At 34.1% G+C, this 17,218-nt stretch overlaps 1 protein-coding gene and 1 pseudogene across 1 annotated transcript; both read left to right on the top strand.

Annotated features, from left to right (window-relative positions):
- Positions 1 to 5,743: 5,743 nt before the first annotated feature.
- On the top strand, positions 5,744 to 7,232 carry LOC112003362 (mitogen-activated protein kinase kinase kinase 20). Its single transcript, XM_024035547.2, is given in 2 exon segments — positions 5,744 to 6,619; positions 6,622 to 7,232. Coding segments are annotated over 2 exon segments (1,212 nt in total). The 5' UTR covers positions 5,744 to 5,874; the 3' UTR covers positions 7,089 to 7,232.
- Positions 7,233 to 9,445: 2,213 nt separating this feature from the next.
- Positions 9,446 to 11,447, top strand: LOC112003350 (L-type lectin-domain containing receptor kinase IX.2-like; annotated as a pseudogene).
- The last annotated feature ends 5,771 nt before the right edge of the window (positions 11,448 to 17,218 follow it).

The following is a 17,218-nucleotide window of genomic DNA, read 5'->3' as shown; positions in this document are numbered from 1 at the left end:
AAAATGGGTGACAAAATTAATATAAAAACGGAATTAAATATGAAATATATTAAAATAAATATTTTAAATATAATAGCTAAAATGAAAACAAAACCCAAAAATCCAAGGGCACTTATAGTCATTATATTAAATTTTATATATATACCTGTGCTTTTTTGCTGTAAAAATTATATATATATATATATTGCTTTCTTATTCTTTTTCTTTCTTTTTTTTTTTTTTTTTTTTTTTTTTTTTTTTGGGTGAGAAAATTTCATATCTTGTCTGATTCCCTTTCTTTATCCATTCTTTAACCAATGACGACCCACGCTAGCAAATATATATGCTGTCTTGCTACTTTTTATTTTATTTTTTATTTTTTAAGTCTGTTTCTAGATGAACATAATTAATCCAATTTATGTTTACATATTAATATACAGCTTTCGAAAGTTTCGCATTTTAATTTGATCCTTGAATTTTTTTTATTTAAACAATTAACCCCTTGAAAATTACATTTTTGACATTTCAAACACTATGAGTATTTTATTTTTTTTATTAAAGAATTAATGAATTCAAAAATATGATGTGCAAGACTGAAAGGTGTTAATTAAACCATTTTATTGCTTCTCAAATTATGATATGATGGCAGAAATTATATGCATGTCACGTGATTAATTCCGTTAAGATTTAAAAGAAAAAATATTGATAGAAATTAAGTTTAATTTGTTAATTTTTCATTTTTTTTTTACACATCTCAAATTATAAAAGTTTTTGTAATTCTGTCTCCAAGATACTTAATCTTTTCTCTTTGATGTTAGCATAATAACATGTACTATGTGATGGTAATGATTCCTTAAAATTAAATTATTGGTAATGTGTTGGATTACTAGTGCCTAATAAGATGGTAATAATTCAGAGATGTTGAAGCTAATCCAATTGTATCCCTAAAATATTTAATGCTTAAGAAAAAGATACATGTGTATTTTTATTTTTTAGGAAAAGATACATGTGTATTATACTTGTAGGGTCAGTTTTTGCGGCCCAAGCCCAAGGAGGTATGGATTTGGAACCCTCTGAGCCCAAAACAATAATTTTTGTAGAGAGTGGGCGAAAGGGCTAGGCAAATAATGAAAATGACAGTATTAAACAGCAACACCAATGAGAGAAGTTGAATTAATGTGCTCTCGGACTAATATGAGTACTCTGTCCGAAGAGAAGTTGTTCATTGATAATCAAGGGTTACAATTGCTGGAGCTACAACCATCTAAGGTACCCTTTCTCTCTCCTGTTTTTCGATCCCCTTCCATCAGAGGTACCCTTCCCTTATATAGCATTACCTTCTTACATCTCCTCCGTCCACTTGTTCATCATCCAGGCATCCACTCGAGTACATGTCCCATCATCCCACCTTTAGCCTTATGTGAGTGGCGGTAGCTGAGAAAGCACCGTTCAGGTGTCCTGTCCACATAAATGCGGCCAGAAAGGTAGGTACAGGGCATTAAATGTGGTGGTTGAAGTACGCCTCCTTGATATTCCCTGTTGCTGTTATCTTCATGTGTGTCCGAGGTTCCTCTCCCTCCTTACACTTGTCAAATAGATCACTTGAACCTCCCATACTCGCGTTTGATCAAACCTCTTCGGATCCGAGGACTCATGACTGCTCGGACGTATGAGCATCTCCTCGGATGGTATACGTGTTCGTCTCCAGGCATCCCCCATTGGCGTGGGCTTCCGACTGAAGGCTTCATCTCCTCGGATGAAGAATGTTCCTCTTTTAGGGCCTTGGGCCGAATAAGCTGGGCTGGGTTTTTCTCCCCCCACAATACTTTTAGGCATAAAATATTAATTTTCTTTTATATCATATGATGTGAAAGAATATAATGTATAGAACACTAGTTCTTAATTTGAACTCTTTTTGAATTGGAAGCATTGGGAGTTTATTAGTGTCTTTTAATACTGCCAAGTACTGTCATAACTTATAACATTGGTTGCTTCTTTTCTTGGTATTGCATAGGCCTCACTTCCGGTCAATATGATTTTATCAAGTGGTAACTCTATATTTTAGGGAAGGAAATCACACTAACTCTGAGATCAATATGTCATTTAGGGTTAAAGCTTAGGGCCACTATTGTGCTGTTAAAACCTTTAATAATAATAAAATTAAAAAAAAAAAAAAAAGTTCAAGTTACACCTAATACAATTCTAAACAATGTTATACCGTTCAATATTTTTTAATTGAATGCGAATTTTGACAAATTTACTATTAGATTACATTATTTTTGTATATTCTCTATACTTGTAAAATTTTAAGATGATCAAAGATCAATAACTATGACATCAATCGATTGTTCAAATTCAAGTTTTTGTAATTTAAAATAATTTATAAAAAATGAGTTTATAGATTGAATGATAAATAATATTCAATTTGCATATAAGTTAAAAACATATAAAATATGTAACCCAACGGTGAGATTTTCAAAATATAATTCAATAACAAGTTATTTAGTGGTGTAACATTACTTCAATCTATAAACTTTAACCTAACTCATAAAAAATAATTATATAAAAAGAAAAAAGAAAAGTTGATGTTAAAATTTTTTATTTTTTATAAGATTTAAACTCTTGAATGCCTCCATAACTCCATTAGAAAAACCAAGAGGTGTCAACTAATTAAGTTACAAGATTCTTGGCAAAACTTAAATGCTCTATCGTCGGCCAATACTTGCCAATATAAATTTTATGGAAGTGTTAACAAGCACCATAAGGTGCTCGTTGAGAAACAACTTTATATAAATAAAGTTAATTTTTTGTCATATTTTTTACCAATTTTATAGGGTATAAAGTCAATAAAATCAATTTTTTTGAGTTCCACTTATCACTTTAATACTATTTTTAGTTATTTCATCAATTTATACCAATTTTGTATTAGGTGGACCCCTCAATATATAAATCATCCTTAACGAACACTTCATGGTGCCTGTTAACATTTCCCTTAATTTTATATATGATTGTATTTCAACTTATGATATTCACTTCATAATAATTGTTCTTTATCATTCGGCCAATATATCGATTAGTTGTTAGTGTAAGACAAATTCAAAGTCTAAATCTCCTTTTCGATGATAAAAGATTTTTTCAGTTGAACTAATTGGAACCAACAATACTTGCCAATATTGAATACTCCAGTCTAAGATATGCATGAAAATCTATTTTGCTAAAGAATTTCCCTTTAGTAAAAATTTCTCTCCTCAAAAGGTTTTTTTTTTTTTTTTTTTTTTAAATTTTTTATAAATGAAGGTGGGGCTGGTTGGATTAGGAGTGCCCATCATTTTTTTCAAGGCCAAGAAAAATCTAAGTGAGGCATAAATGTGGCAGGTCAAGTTTGGGGTGGACTAAAAATATTTTAGGCTAAAATGTAAAACTGACCTTCTAACTTTCTTCAGATTTCATTTCAATCCTCTAACTTTGCTGTTGTTCATTTCAGTCCTCTAAGTTCCAGATTTATTCAATTAAAGTCTTTTTGATAACCTTTATTAAATTTAAAAAAAAAAATCTAGAAAATATTTTTCAATCATTAATTGAATTTTTTTAATTTAAAAAATTTGAAGAAAAATTTTAAAAATTGAAAAATTGACCATAACATATAACAAAAGTTGATGAAAAAGTCTTAATTGAATAAATTTGAAAGTTAAAAGGCTGAAATGAACAAAAACAAAATTAAAGAACTAAAATGAAATTTGAAGGAACTTAGAATGTTAATTTTGCATTTTAGCCAATATTTTATTATCCCTTGCTTTAACATTAATGAGGTATTACTCAAAAAAAGAAAACATTAATGAGGTTTTTTTAACCATTAATGTTGTAGGTTTTTTATTTTTATTTTTATTTTTTAGTTGTGAACTCTTGCATTTCCTTGAAGCGAAAAAGATAATAAATGCAAGCGACCGTGCAAGCTTGGATGATGCGGACTTGAAGTCTTGAATGCCGCATTGTACCAGATCAGCACATCTTATAACTGCCTTTTTATTTTTTATAGCGGTTATTAATTGCCTATTAAATTCAAACAGATTTTAGCACTTTTTGAAACACAATCTTATAGTAAAAGAGCATTCAATTTTTAAATTTTCTAACAAAATCTTTGTCAACCTCTCTCTACCATTTACTTTCACCCCCTGCTTATTATAATCCCTCCAATTTTTCAACATTCCTTTTCTCATTCATGTAAATAGAGCTTTTTTTTTTTTTTTTTGGTAACAAAAATAACTATCTTTAGGAAAAAAAATTAATTTAGTCCCTTGACTTTTACATCCATTATCAAATTAGTTCTCAAGATTTAATTTTTGTCAATTTAATCCCTCAATTTGTAAGAATGAGTCAATCTGATTCTTCCGACCAAATTTATTAGCATTTAACAATTGGTGTTGTTTGAATAATATTTTTTTAATTAAAAATTTAACTGAAAACATTCATCAAATACACATTTAATAGATCTTATGGTCTGATCAGTATATTTTAAAGTAAAAAAAGAATTGTTTTAAGTGGCTTTATATACTAATAAATTTGGATAGAAAGATCAGATTGACCCTATTGACAAAGTAATGAACGGGATTGACAAAATTAAATTTAAAAGTACTAATTTGAAATTTGAAGTAAGAAATCAAGGGACAAAGTTGAATTTTAGCATAATCTTTACTAAATTACTATTAATATAGCTTATTTTAGTCTAGGGTGTGTTTTGTAAAGGGATTTTAAACCACACTTTTTTAAAATACAATTTAATCAATGTCATTTTTTTTTCTAGGTACAACTTTTTCAAATAATCTCATTTTCATCAAAGGTCTTGCAATTCAATGTGGTAATGACATTGCCTGCTATTTTCAAAAGAGGGGTCTAGGGTTCATGTCTCCCTCCCCAATGAAAATGTATAAAAATAAATAAAAACCTCAATAACGGTTGAATAATAATTTATAACATGAGACACTTATGCTGCTATGTATATGTATCCCATCCCATATGCACCACGTTTTAGATTAGTTCATTAATTTTTTTTTTTTTTTTTGGGATAAATAATTAGATAGATTAACTAAATAAAAGGTAAGTTGTAGACAAAATTTATTGCGTTATCAAAAGGAGCAAAATTCTTTTTCTTTTTCTTTTTTTAAAATTTTTGATAATTCAATAGTTATAATGAGAGAGGAGATTTGCATTTTTTATTTTTCCTAAAACAGTCAAGGCATCAACACAACTATATAATTTAATCTAGAAAGAACTTTAAACTTCTTGTTAAACTAATCTTTGAACTCTAGTTAAACTAAGCTCATGAGCCACTTATCATATGATATAATAATAGTTTGCACCAATATAAATAACCCACTTATTATTACCGCAATATCATCAAAATTCTTATATCACTTCACATTATATTTAATCGAAATTAAATTATTTAAATAGTGACGTCTCAACGAATATATTGTACCTACAATGAATCATTAAGACCCCAGTTTGTACTCGTACTCGTAGTAATACCGTCACATGGTGCCAATAAAGACCTGTTCTATGATTTTTTTTCTTTTTTTCTTTTTTTAAACACCGCTAATCCCAAATTGACACATTCCGAACTCCAAACTCCAAAGTGGAACGAGCAACATACGACCGTTAAAACGCGTCAAATTAGTCGATTTCACACCAACACATGAACTTACGCTCTACTTTCGCTTGTGCCGCCTTTGGTCTTTTTTTGAAACCTTATCAATACTTTTATATATAAAAAAAAAACTAAGCACCGAACCCTACCTTATATACTCTCTTTCCAATTTCCAAACCCTAAAAGTGTTTTAAGGAAATTTCTATGTTTCTGAGATCAAACAAAAAATCTTTCTTCTTGATCAAAGAAACATGAAGAAAGCAGAGTCAGAGGCAAAGGCAATGGCAGAGGCAAGTTCGTATGGCAATGGAGAAACCTGGGTGAGAGGCCCATTGCTGGGCAAAGGAGCTTTTGGGTCTGTATTTCTTGCCAATTCCAAGAAACCCAAATCGCGCTTTCACTGTTTCCCTGCAACCATGGCTGTCAAATCCGCCGAGGTTTCACTTTCCGCTTCGCTTCAGAAAGAGAAGGAGGTTCACGACAATGTTCAAGGCTGCCCTTTTGTTATTCACTGCTTCGGGGAAGATATCACTACTCAAGAAAATGGCGAGAACATGGTTTACAACTTGCTGTTCGAGTACGCTTCTGGAGGAACTTTGTGTGATTTGATCGAGAAATCTGGTGGGTCTGGATTGCCTGAGTCCGATGTTAAGCGCTACGCGAAGTCGATACTACAAGGGCTTAATCATGTTCATGATTGTGGCTACGTGCACTGCGATTTAAAGCCTGAGAATGTGTTGCTTGTGAGTGCTGCTACTGGTGAAAGTTTTGTGGCGAAGATAGGGGATTTAGGGTTGGCTAGGAGGTCAGAGCAGAGAAAGAAGGGGAGGTTGGATTACTTGAGGGGCACGGCATTGTATATGGCACCCGAAACTGTGATTGAGAGTGTGCAAGACCCGAAGTCTGATATTTGGGCTTTTGGGTGTGTGGTGTGTGAAATGCTTACTGGGAAATCGCCTTGGGATAGAGAGGAAGAGTTGAATACAGAGGAGCTTTTGGGGTTATAGGCAATGAGCGCGTATTGCCTAAAATTCCGAGTGGGATTTCGAAGGAGGCAAGGGATTTCTTGAAGGCTTGTCTTGTGAGGAAACCCATGTTCAGGTTCACGGCCGAGATGCTTTTGGATCATCCCTTTCTCGCCGGTGTGGATGAACCTGAACTACCCGCTGTTCCTAGTTCTTTTTGGAATGAGGCTGATTTTGAGCATAGTGTTTCTTCTTTTTCGGATGATGATGATTCTACCTATTGTTCGTTTTCAGGAGATGATGAAGATTTTGGAGTAGAATTCGTTGTGAGCTCAGATGATGAAGATTTTGAAGTAGAATTTTTTGTGAGCTCAGATGATGAAGCGGGTGTTGTTGGTCAGAAGAGGAAAAGGGTTGCATTTGATGATGACCATAAATTTAGGACAGTATCACAGTCTAATTTGAAGTTTCCAACTTCATTCGTACCTGTTGGAGCTTAATTCTATATTGTTACAAATTTTAATAGAGTAGTCGTTGTATGCTATAGATAGTAGGCATTCAATTGTACTTATTCTTAGAAATATAATTGAATACATGTGCATCCATTTTTTGCTAAAACAAGGTTGGATTCTTTGTTTTTTCCATTACTGTGTATGTTTTGTTTCTCTTTCTTTTTTTTGGTGTTGTTTGACTCCTGATAGTTGAGAGAATTGTGTATACTTGGAAACCCAATCTTGGATAGCAACACTTGCAACAACTGCAAACTGCATGCCGTCTCGTATGATTTAACAAGTAAGATCTCTGCTGTTAGTTGCTGTTTTGGTAAATTAGGAGCTCCCACATATAAGGGGGGCGGGGAAGGTAACAAGAGTGGCCTATTTTTGTTTTTTTTATCTGAAGTGAGCACGCTTTTTGTCAAGATCATGAATCTAGGAACCTTCAGCCTCAGGGAGAATGGTTTCTCCAGCAACCCAGGATTTTGCGCGAGGAAAGCATTTAGCAGCTTCCAATGTTTCTCTGAAAACTTCGCAAAAGCAATTTTTTTTTCAACTTTCAAAGCATTCCCTGAGGTTTTCTGTTGGGAAGTTCTGGCAACTCCAACCTCTAAAACTGCAGCAATGCTAAAATCATTACTAAGCCTGGCTGTACAGGATGTAACTTCTCACACACCACAAAGAAAGATTCTATGTATGGTAAGTTATTCTGAGAGCCTGCAGGAAGTGGCATTATTATATAAGAGGGTCCAAAGCTGAATTTGAATCTCTATTTTGCTTATGCAAGTACTCAGATTCAGCCATAGAGGCTCCAAAGCTAAATTTATGTCCCTTACCTGAGAAATACCAGCTGTCTACTCCTTTTCAGGAAGAATTTGTGGATCATTCTCTTTCTTATTCAGTGATGCAACAAGAGAGCTTAATGCCTGCAGAACCCTTAAGATCGCCGCTCATCAGAAGATGATGTACTGAGGAGTGCCTCCACAGCTTCACCAAACAAGCCTAACTCATCCATATTAGATGTAGCCAAATCTTGAACAGCTCCTGCTGGCTCAGTATTAAAAAAATAACAATGAGTTGGAGCATTTGCCACCAATTTCTTATCACCTCCACCACTAGAGCATATGCATTATCTGACAGCCCCTCTCATGCAAGCAATGAGCAAAGAAGTCAAAGTTCTTCTTGTGGCAGGTTAAGCAATACATATTGAGTATCTACTTTCGTATGTGCACCAGAAGTGAAATCACTTGATGTTTTGTCTGGCTGCATCTTTCTAGTTTACACTCGTTTACTTATCATATCCCACAGATGGAATGGGAATGTAATTGTTCATGAATATTTCTGTTTTTGGAAACAGAAAGGGAAGAAAGCTTAGGGAAGTTGCAGTGGAGTTGAACAATTGCAGTTAGGATCTTTTTCAAGATGTGACTGAACAGCAGAAGAGGGAATATAGTATTACCTTAATCCAGTATCATTTACTCTCTTTGACTTTGAAATTGAGACTTAACTATAAAATTTCATTTTCACATCTCTTTTTTCAAATTGGTTATTTAACTTTGTATTTTTTATTTTATTAAACTTAAATATGAATACAGTTCATAATAAATAAGGATAATAAACAACAGAGTAATCTGTTTCTAAACCAAGCATTTGCGCCATCAGTCACACTTTACTGGCTAATCAGCAACGTTTTAGCAACAACTTCTTTCAACATTATCTACTGCTTTTCTGGCATTGAACTGTGATAGTATCTATCTTAAAAGGGATAAAAAGCATTTGTAAATCCACTTTAGCTGCAATCTCTTAGGATCTCTGCTGTGAGTTGCTATTTCAATAAATTAGGAGCCCCCACATCAGTTCCCCTGAGTGGCTGAGGATGTATTGCATGTTCTGAGTTACAGGCTTTTAGTTTCTGTTTGCTTGCTTTCATGTTGAGGATTATGTATATTTCATGTGTCCATCAGCTTCACTTGGCAAAAAGAGGTGAGTCATGAAGCATGGGTTTGAAGCATCAAGCTCCCTCATATTTGGAGCACGATTTTACATAAGTGCATTGTTTGAGTCACGATTCTACATACATTTGAGTATTGTGATAGCTTGATTTGGTCCTGAGTTGTGGGTATTTAATTTCTTGTTCAATGCTTTTCCTGGGTAGATAAATTCAGAGTTTCCCTTGATGTGCCGGGTTGAGTTTAGTTCTCGAGGACTTTTGGGCTTTTAGGCTATCATTCACCCAATGGTAGAGCTAGGCTCCTTAATTCTTCTTTATGGACATGGCATTTTTATTTCTTTGCTATTATTTTCATGTAGGACTCTGAGCTATTATATTTTTGGCATGCCCTATGGTATAGGTATTCAGCCAAATGCAAATCNTGATCACCTATTTCTTTTCTATATTAACCCCATTTACAAGTGCTGTTTCCTTCAAATTCACTAGTTTTAGTTTTTGTGAATCTAACATAACATATGAGAGAGCTTTCGCTCTAACCAAGTCATCCAACTCACAGGAAATCGGCTCACATTAGAGTATGTTGGTCGAGCCACATATTTCAAACCCATGCAACTGTGGGACAAGTACTCTGGGAACCTCACAGATTTCACCACCCATTTTTCCTTTGCCATTGACTCACAAAATAGAAGTGTATATGGAGACGGGCTTGCCTTCTTCCTTGCACCTGTCAGTTCAAAGATTCCTAAAACAAAAGGTGGCAGTACTATTGGTCTTATTCGCAATGACCAGGCATTAGACTCAAAGGATAATCTTTTTGTTGCAGTGGAGTTTGATATCTATAGCAATGCATATTTGGATCCCCCTGGGGAACATGTAGGTATTGATCTCAACTCCTTAAAATCTGTTGCTAATATTTCATGGTATAATAATATTGCTATTAAGGAAGGGAAAAGAAATGAAGCTTGGATTAGTTACAATTCTAGTTCTCATAATTTCAGTGTTTTCTTCACTGGTTTTAGATACAATGTTCCTATAAGGCAGTTCCTTTCCACAAATGTTGATTTGTTCCATTTCTTACCTGAATTGGTTACTTTTGGATTCTCAGCCTCAACAGGAAATTCTTCTTCAATACATACCATTTATTCATGGGATTTTAGTTCAAGTTTGGAAATTGATGATAACATAACCATCACAAAAGATATGGTATCAAGCCCCAATATTCCAGCCCCCAACCAAAGGAAAAACAACACATTGGGGTTAGCCGTGGGGCTTGGTTCAGGTGGATTTGTTTTGGTTGGTGGGTTGGCATTGGTTCTGTTTGCCTTGTATAAAAGGAGTAGGAGGAATAAAGAAGATTATGTCCTTGATGACTGCATTGACGAAGAATTTGAAAGGGGTAGAAGACCTAGGAATTTTTCATACAATGAATTGGTTCATGCAACGAATGATTTTGATGATAAAGAAAAGCTAGGCCAGGGAGGATTTGGTGCGTTTAATAGAGGACTTTTAAGGGACTCAAACACCTTTGTAGCTGTTAAGAGGGTGGCAAAAGGGTCTAAACATGGATTAAAGGAGTATGTATTAGAAGTAAAAATCATCAGTCAATTGAGACATAGGAATTTGGTGAAACTTATTGGTTGGTGCCATAAAAAAAAAAAAGAACTTCTGCTTGTTTGCGATTTCATGCCCAATGGAAGCATAGATTCACATATTTTTAAAGAAGAAAATGCATGATGTGGGTAGTGAGGCACAAAATTGCTCAAGGCTTGGCCTCATCCTTGCTTTACTTGCATGAAGAATGGGAACAATGTGTTTTGCATAGGGATATAAAATCAAGCAACATTATGCTTGATTCAAATTTTAATGCAAAACTTGGGGATTTTGGGCTAGCTAGGCTTGTGGACCATGTCAAAGGGTCACAAACCAAGGAATCAGATGTCTATAGTTTTGGAAATTGTTGAACTGGAGATAGCTTGTGGCAGAAAAGCAATCAACCCCATGGCCATAGAAGACCAGGTAGTCAAGGTGGAGTGGGTTTGGGAGCTCTATAGAAAAGGACAGGTACTTGAAGCAGCTGACCAAAGGCTAGGTGAAAATTTTAACAAGCAACAAATGTAGTGCTCGATTATTGTTGGCCTTTGGTGTGCTCATCCTGATTACAACCTCAGACCTTCAATAAGGCAAGTAGTTCATCATGTGCTCAATTTTGAAGCTCCATTGCCTATTCTCCCATCAAAAATGTCTGTGCCAACATATGTTGCTCCAACAATGAATAGACTATTTTTGCTTACAGCGTTTAGCGATACTATTGATTCTTGGGGAGGACAAAACTAATCTTTAAGCTATAGTTACAACACCAATTCCTCACAATTACCTCTTCCTTTGTTGTTTCTCCATTTGCATTGCTATTGCTCTTAGAAATTAGACTTGTTTTAATAAATTTTCATTAATAAAAGGAGTTTTTTTTTTTTCTTTTAATTGAATGTGTGTGGAGTAAATGTAGGGAGTATAATAAAGTTATGCAATAAATATACTGGAAGTTAAGGTGACATGTTCTAGTATATATAACTATTATCCATCAATTTATAACCAAAGGTAAAAGAAGAGAAAAAGAAAAGGTTCTTATCTTTCCAGTTGTATGGTATAGAATATATATTCCTATGAATCCATGTATTTGTAACCAATAGTGAAAAACTATCATCAGTTTTTTGGTTAGCAATTTCCATAACAATGTAATCGTGAAATGAGTTTATATTGAGTTCATTTGAGATCATGATCATTTGTACAAGTAGTAGCTTAAGAGAAGCAGCTTATACAGATTTCAATAGCCCTTCAATCGCCCTTTGATTGATCAAATATGATGTCAACAGGAGTTTGTGTGAGATGTTAAAAGAGTGGGATGGAAATGATGAGTTATGTTTTCTTTGATAATGCAGTGGCTGGATCAGCTTTTGTTTGAGTTTTTCATTCTGGTGAGTAACACATCTTCTTATTAATATGCTAAACAAGAAAGACATCATGGTCCAAGGCTTCAAATTTTCAAGCAAGGAATGAAAAGTTGGAGTTATGGACTTATGGGAGGGTACATAGGGTAGTATATAGGATTCTTTCTACAATGGAAGGAAAGAAGGGAACTACAGAGGAGACAGATTTTAATGGCAAATATGAGAAGGAAATCCTTTATAGAGAAAGCAGATTTATCGCTTATTTAAACTACCATATGTCTGCCCAATCTGGAGATGAATGTGATGGGATTATTAAGTTTATGTGAAGACATTTTTAAACAATCTGAGAGGGTATTAAATAACATGGAATTGAAGATCTCTGTAATCACAAATTCTCAAAAAAAGGGAACAACAATGGTTAAGAAAGATAAAATTGACAGCGATCACAAATTCTCAAAAAAAAAAAAGGGACCAGAGGATGAACAAATGGATCATGCAAGAAAACAACGCAGAAAATGATAATCAAATCAAGCTTCTGAATACTGGTATCAAAGTAGCAAGGGATTTAAGGTCTTTGAAGATATAAATCAAGTGGTTCAAGAAAGAAGAAGATAATGTGGAGACGAGACTCATTAAATTGTTGGTTAAAACTGAAGGACTTCAGCAAGTGATATGTGAAAATTGGTGCATGAAGATGAAAGAATGGAAGAGGTGACAGAAGAATTCAAGGAAGAAAAAGATAAAGTGAATAATAACTTTAGTGAAACTAATATGGAGATTTCTTATAATAGTGTTGAATGGTACAGGAGATAAACTGATAAAGCAGAGTGGGGCTTGAGTAAGGTCATGATCAAGATGTATGAATTTATGCACAGTACAGAAAATGAAAGGAATACGTAAGGCGTTTAATGGTAGGATATAAAGCATGGAAGAATGATCAAGATGATGTGAAGAAAGGTTGGAATATGATGCCTCTCACATCTGATTGACTGAATGATGATGATTTTGATGTTCTCATCAATAATATTGAGGAATTGAAAGAAGTTTTTTCTGTGCAGGAGCAAGATATTGCTAGGGAAAGGAAAGAGAAACTTGAGGCTTTAACTTGGAGGCTGAAGGGATTCAACACTGATCAACATGATGTCAACTGCTCTGTTTGTGTGAGACACAGATACTAAAAAGTGTGGGATGGAAATGATGAGTTTTGTGAGGCTCTTTATTTGATAATGCAGCGGCTGCAGGATCAGCAATTGATTGAGTTTTTTATTCTGGTAACTGATCTTCTCATTAATATGCTAAACAAAAAGACATCATGGTCCAAGAAATTAGCACACAAAGAGCTGTACATAGGGTAGTCTATAGGATCCTTGTTATGCTGGAAGGAGAGATGGGAACTATGGAGGAGACAGATTTTAATGACAGATATGAGAAGGAAATCCTTTATAGTGTAAGCCATATTTATTGCTTATTTGAAGTAATACGTGTCTCAGATGTCTGCCCAATCTGGAGATGAATGTGATGGGATTATTAAGTTTATGTGAAGACATTTTTAAACAATCTGACAAGGTATTGAATAACATACAATTGAAGATCTCTAGACATATAGACATATAGGGTGTCAAAGATTAATAAACGTCCGAATGATTATGAGGAAACTAAAAAAATGGGGTCATGAAAAATAGGATTAGAACAGTCAGGGAAAGATTACATAGAACCAGAAATAACAATTTATAATGGAATAAAGGAGGAGGATACGGAGACAGAAAAAATAAAGACTGAACTGGTTAGAGTTCCATGTTTAGTGGTGATCCTTCTGTACTTATAATTGCATCAACTTTAAGCAATTTCTTTAGCTTTCCTTAATGATCCACCCATCTTTGGTGGAGATGTTGAGAAGAATTGCCATCATAAAAATGAGAGAAAAAGAATTCATTGGACTTGATAATGGTATACACTAAACAAATTTTGTAAATTGTGGTGATAGTTACACCCTTTGTGTACGAAACACAAAGCTGAAATCATGTTTTCAAAACATGATTTTATTATAGGCTGAGTGTAGTGAAGTGTGTAACAAGCCGTGTGCATCAATAATTAGCCTCTTGTAAAATTCTTTGAGGGCTTATTTTGTGCCCTCTAATTCCTCTTCTGGTCAAACCATGAGCTACCCACTGATATCTCATTTCTTTGGTACTCCAACTTCAACTTTCTTTTGTAGACAATGTATTTTTTTCTATGGAAGATCATTATTTTTGGAGAGAGAGAGAGAGAGAGAGAAGAAGAAGAAGAAGAAGAAGAAAAAGAATCGCTAAGGGGAGCAAAATTGTTGCGGTTGCAAAACCAAAAAGAGTATAACTATCGTCACCATCAAAGAGAACTCATAACCACAATATATATCTTGGTACCATTTTTAAAAGAAAAATGAAATTAGGAATTACTTTTATTGAATAGGTTGAATGAATTACAAATTTGAATGATTAGCTATTTTTATCTTTTTGTTTTATAATGGGCTTTTTTGTTGAATAATTTGTTCACTACTTGTTGTTGGGTATTGTCTTGTTTTTGTTTGGTTAATATTTGTTGTTATTTGAGCTAATATTTATCATTGTTATTTAAGTTTTTTAAGAAAAAAAAAATTAAGGATTATGTTTGGGGGCAGAATTAATTTTGGACTAATGCTATGTCCATAATATTTTTATAATAAATTTTATGCAATAAGCTATTATTGGAAGGTAAAAAAATAGGCGAAACTATAATATTGGCCCCTCAAGTTTACCCTTAGTGCGCACTTGGTCCCTCAAGTTTGAAGCGAGCACAATTAGTCTCTTAAGTTTTAAAACTGAGTTATATTAGTCCTTTTACTAACTGCCATTAGTAATGTTACTTACGTGGTTAATGGAACAATGACTTCGCATTTTTTAATGACGTGGCATGTTTTTCATTAAAATATTACAAAATAAATTTACACTAACAATATTTACAACTATTGAGGTCCAAAATAAGCAAGAGGAGGCCTCAAAGAAAGGGCAAGGCATAATTCGCCAACCAAGGCCCACTTAAAATAAGCAAGAGGCCCAAAACCATGAATGGGCAAGTTTTGGGCCTTAAAAAAGAAAGGAAAAGGAAAAAAGGAAGCTCAGCCTCGCCTTTGTGAGGAAGATTTCCTGGGGAGCCTAGAAAGGGACTGGACTAGGATTCCTTTGGGATTCCCAAAAACCTAGGATCCTCAGGAAATGCGGAAAGAGATCAACTGGGATTGAGACAACTCAAGGGAGCATGCGGACACAAGGAACGAAGATGGGCATGTCCCATCAACCGCCCATGGTTTAGAAAAAGGCTGATGACTTAGGAATCAGCATTTCATGAAAAGAAGCCTAGTATCTCGAGGAATGCAGGAAGGTGGACCATGAAGAAAGGTGGTTAGGGATCTTTCAGCCTGACAGAGAGGAATCTGCCCATTTAGAGAAAACAACAAAAGGTGAAGCAGCCAAAAATGTGGGTTTGAAAAGAAGCATCTAGAAGCTTTGGAAGAGAAGATTGAAAGTTAGCTCTTGGGATCTCCCACAAAAGGAAGGTCAGTTGGGGAATTTTTGGGGGAAACCTTAAAAGGGGAAAATAATGAAAAAAATAAGGAAGTGACCAGTTACCAATGTTGCTAACACAACATTAGTTATGGTACTCAAGGCAACAAATAGATGAAATTAGTGGTACACCAAAAACCCTAGGAAGGTACTATAAAAGGGGGTGAAGCCATCAACAAAAACCATTCAGCAATAAGGAATCAGAGCACAAAGATCCTTTAAAAAACCTTTTTAAAATTCAAAAAGGGAGAAAAGTAGGAAAACACTGTGAGGGATCCTGAAACAGACATTAGATGATACACTTGGATTCAAAGAGATTCAAACCTTACAAGTCTTAGAAGCCTGCACAGAGCTATCTAAGTCTGTGACTTTTGAACTTATTTAGACCTTGTGACACATCCTAGTGGAAAAAGGACCTAACGTACTAAAACCCAAAAAAATAATGAAATATCATTTATATTTATGAGGATTCCTGACGTCTTATTTACCTATTTTTATTATTGCTTTACTATTCCTTACTGTACATTACGTATATATTTTGTATATGTGTTGTAGGATCTATGTTTTATGCACAACTTAGTTCATAATCAGCTCAACATAGCTACGGTGAACTGAGCCCAGTCCACCAAATAACAAGTATTAGGCTCATGATCCTTATTTCTACTTGGGTTTAGGTATTGTAAAAAATAAAAAATAAAAAAACCCACAACAACCCAATACCAAATTAAAAAAGTATTTTCTCTTATTGTACAAAGCCCTAGCTGCCACCGCCGGTGGAAACCTAAGCCTTAGCTACCGTCAGCTCCTTATTTCTTCAAGTTTGATATGCTTGGTGTTCGTGTGCCAACAATTATTGTCTCCCCTTTCTAGATTAAGAAAGGAACTAGTAAGAGTCTATTTGGGATTCATTTATTTTGCTAAAATTGAAAACTTTGTGTTGAAAATACTATAAATAAAGGTAAAAGTTAGCTGAAATAGTACAATGAGACCTATGAATAGTACCAAAAAGTACAGTGAGGCTCATGAATAGTAGCAAAAATAAGTTGAATAGTAAAATAAGCTGACTTTTCAATTTGAAGAGAATTGCACACTAAGTTTTAGCATTGGTCTGTGAATCAGTACGGTCTTTCTATATAGATTTGTGGTTCTTTGTGTTGCATGACCTATGTTTATTAAAAAAAAAAGGTATTTTTATTTGTACATTTGTGATTAAAATATAGCTTAAAAGGTGGTGGAGTCCTCCTTTCTCATTGGTCCCAATTCGGATACAGAAAGTTAAACTTTTCTTTGCTGGTGGGCGGTGTAGATCGACAGCTTTAAGAATTGAATTCTGGTTTCGCTTCTTGTTGAATTCTGTTTTGTCAGGATTTGGAGCCGGCGGCTACTAGGGCTTGGAATTCTATTTTTCAAAATCTTTGAGAATTGAATTTTGTATTTTTATTTTGTAATTTTTTAATAAAAAAATGTCACATCATTAAAAAAATGCCTAGTCATAATTTCGTTAGTCATATAAATAACACTATTAATGGCAGTTAGTAAAAGAATTAATACAACTTAATTTTAAAATTTAAGGGACCAATTGTGCTTGTTTCAAACTTGAGGGAGTAATTACGCACACAAGATAAATTTGAGGGATTAACATTGTAGTTTCACCCAAAAAAT

Source organism: Quercus suber, unplaced genomic scaffold, assembly GCF_002906115.3.
Source record: "Quercus suber isolate HL8 unplaced genomic scaffold, Cork oak 2.0 scaffold_21, whole genome shotgun sequence".
NCBI lineage: Eukaryota > Viridiplantae > Streptophyta > Magnoliopsida > Fagales > Fagaceae > Quercus > Quercus suber.
The sequence above is the reverse complement of the archived record's forward strand: the minus strand, read 5'-3'. Positions and strand labels throughout refer to the sequence as shown.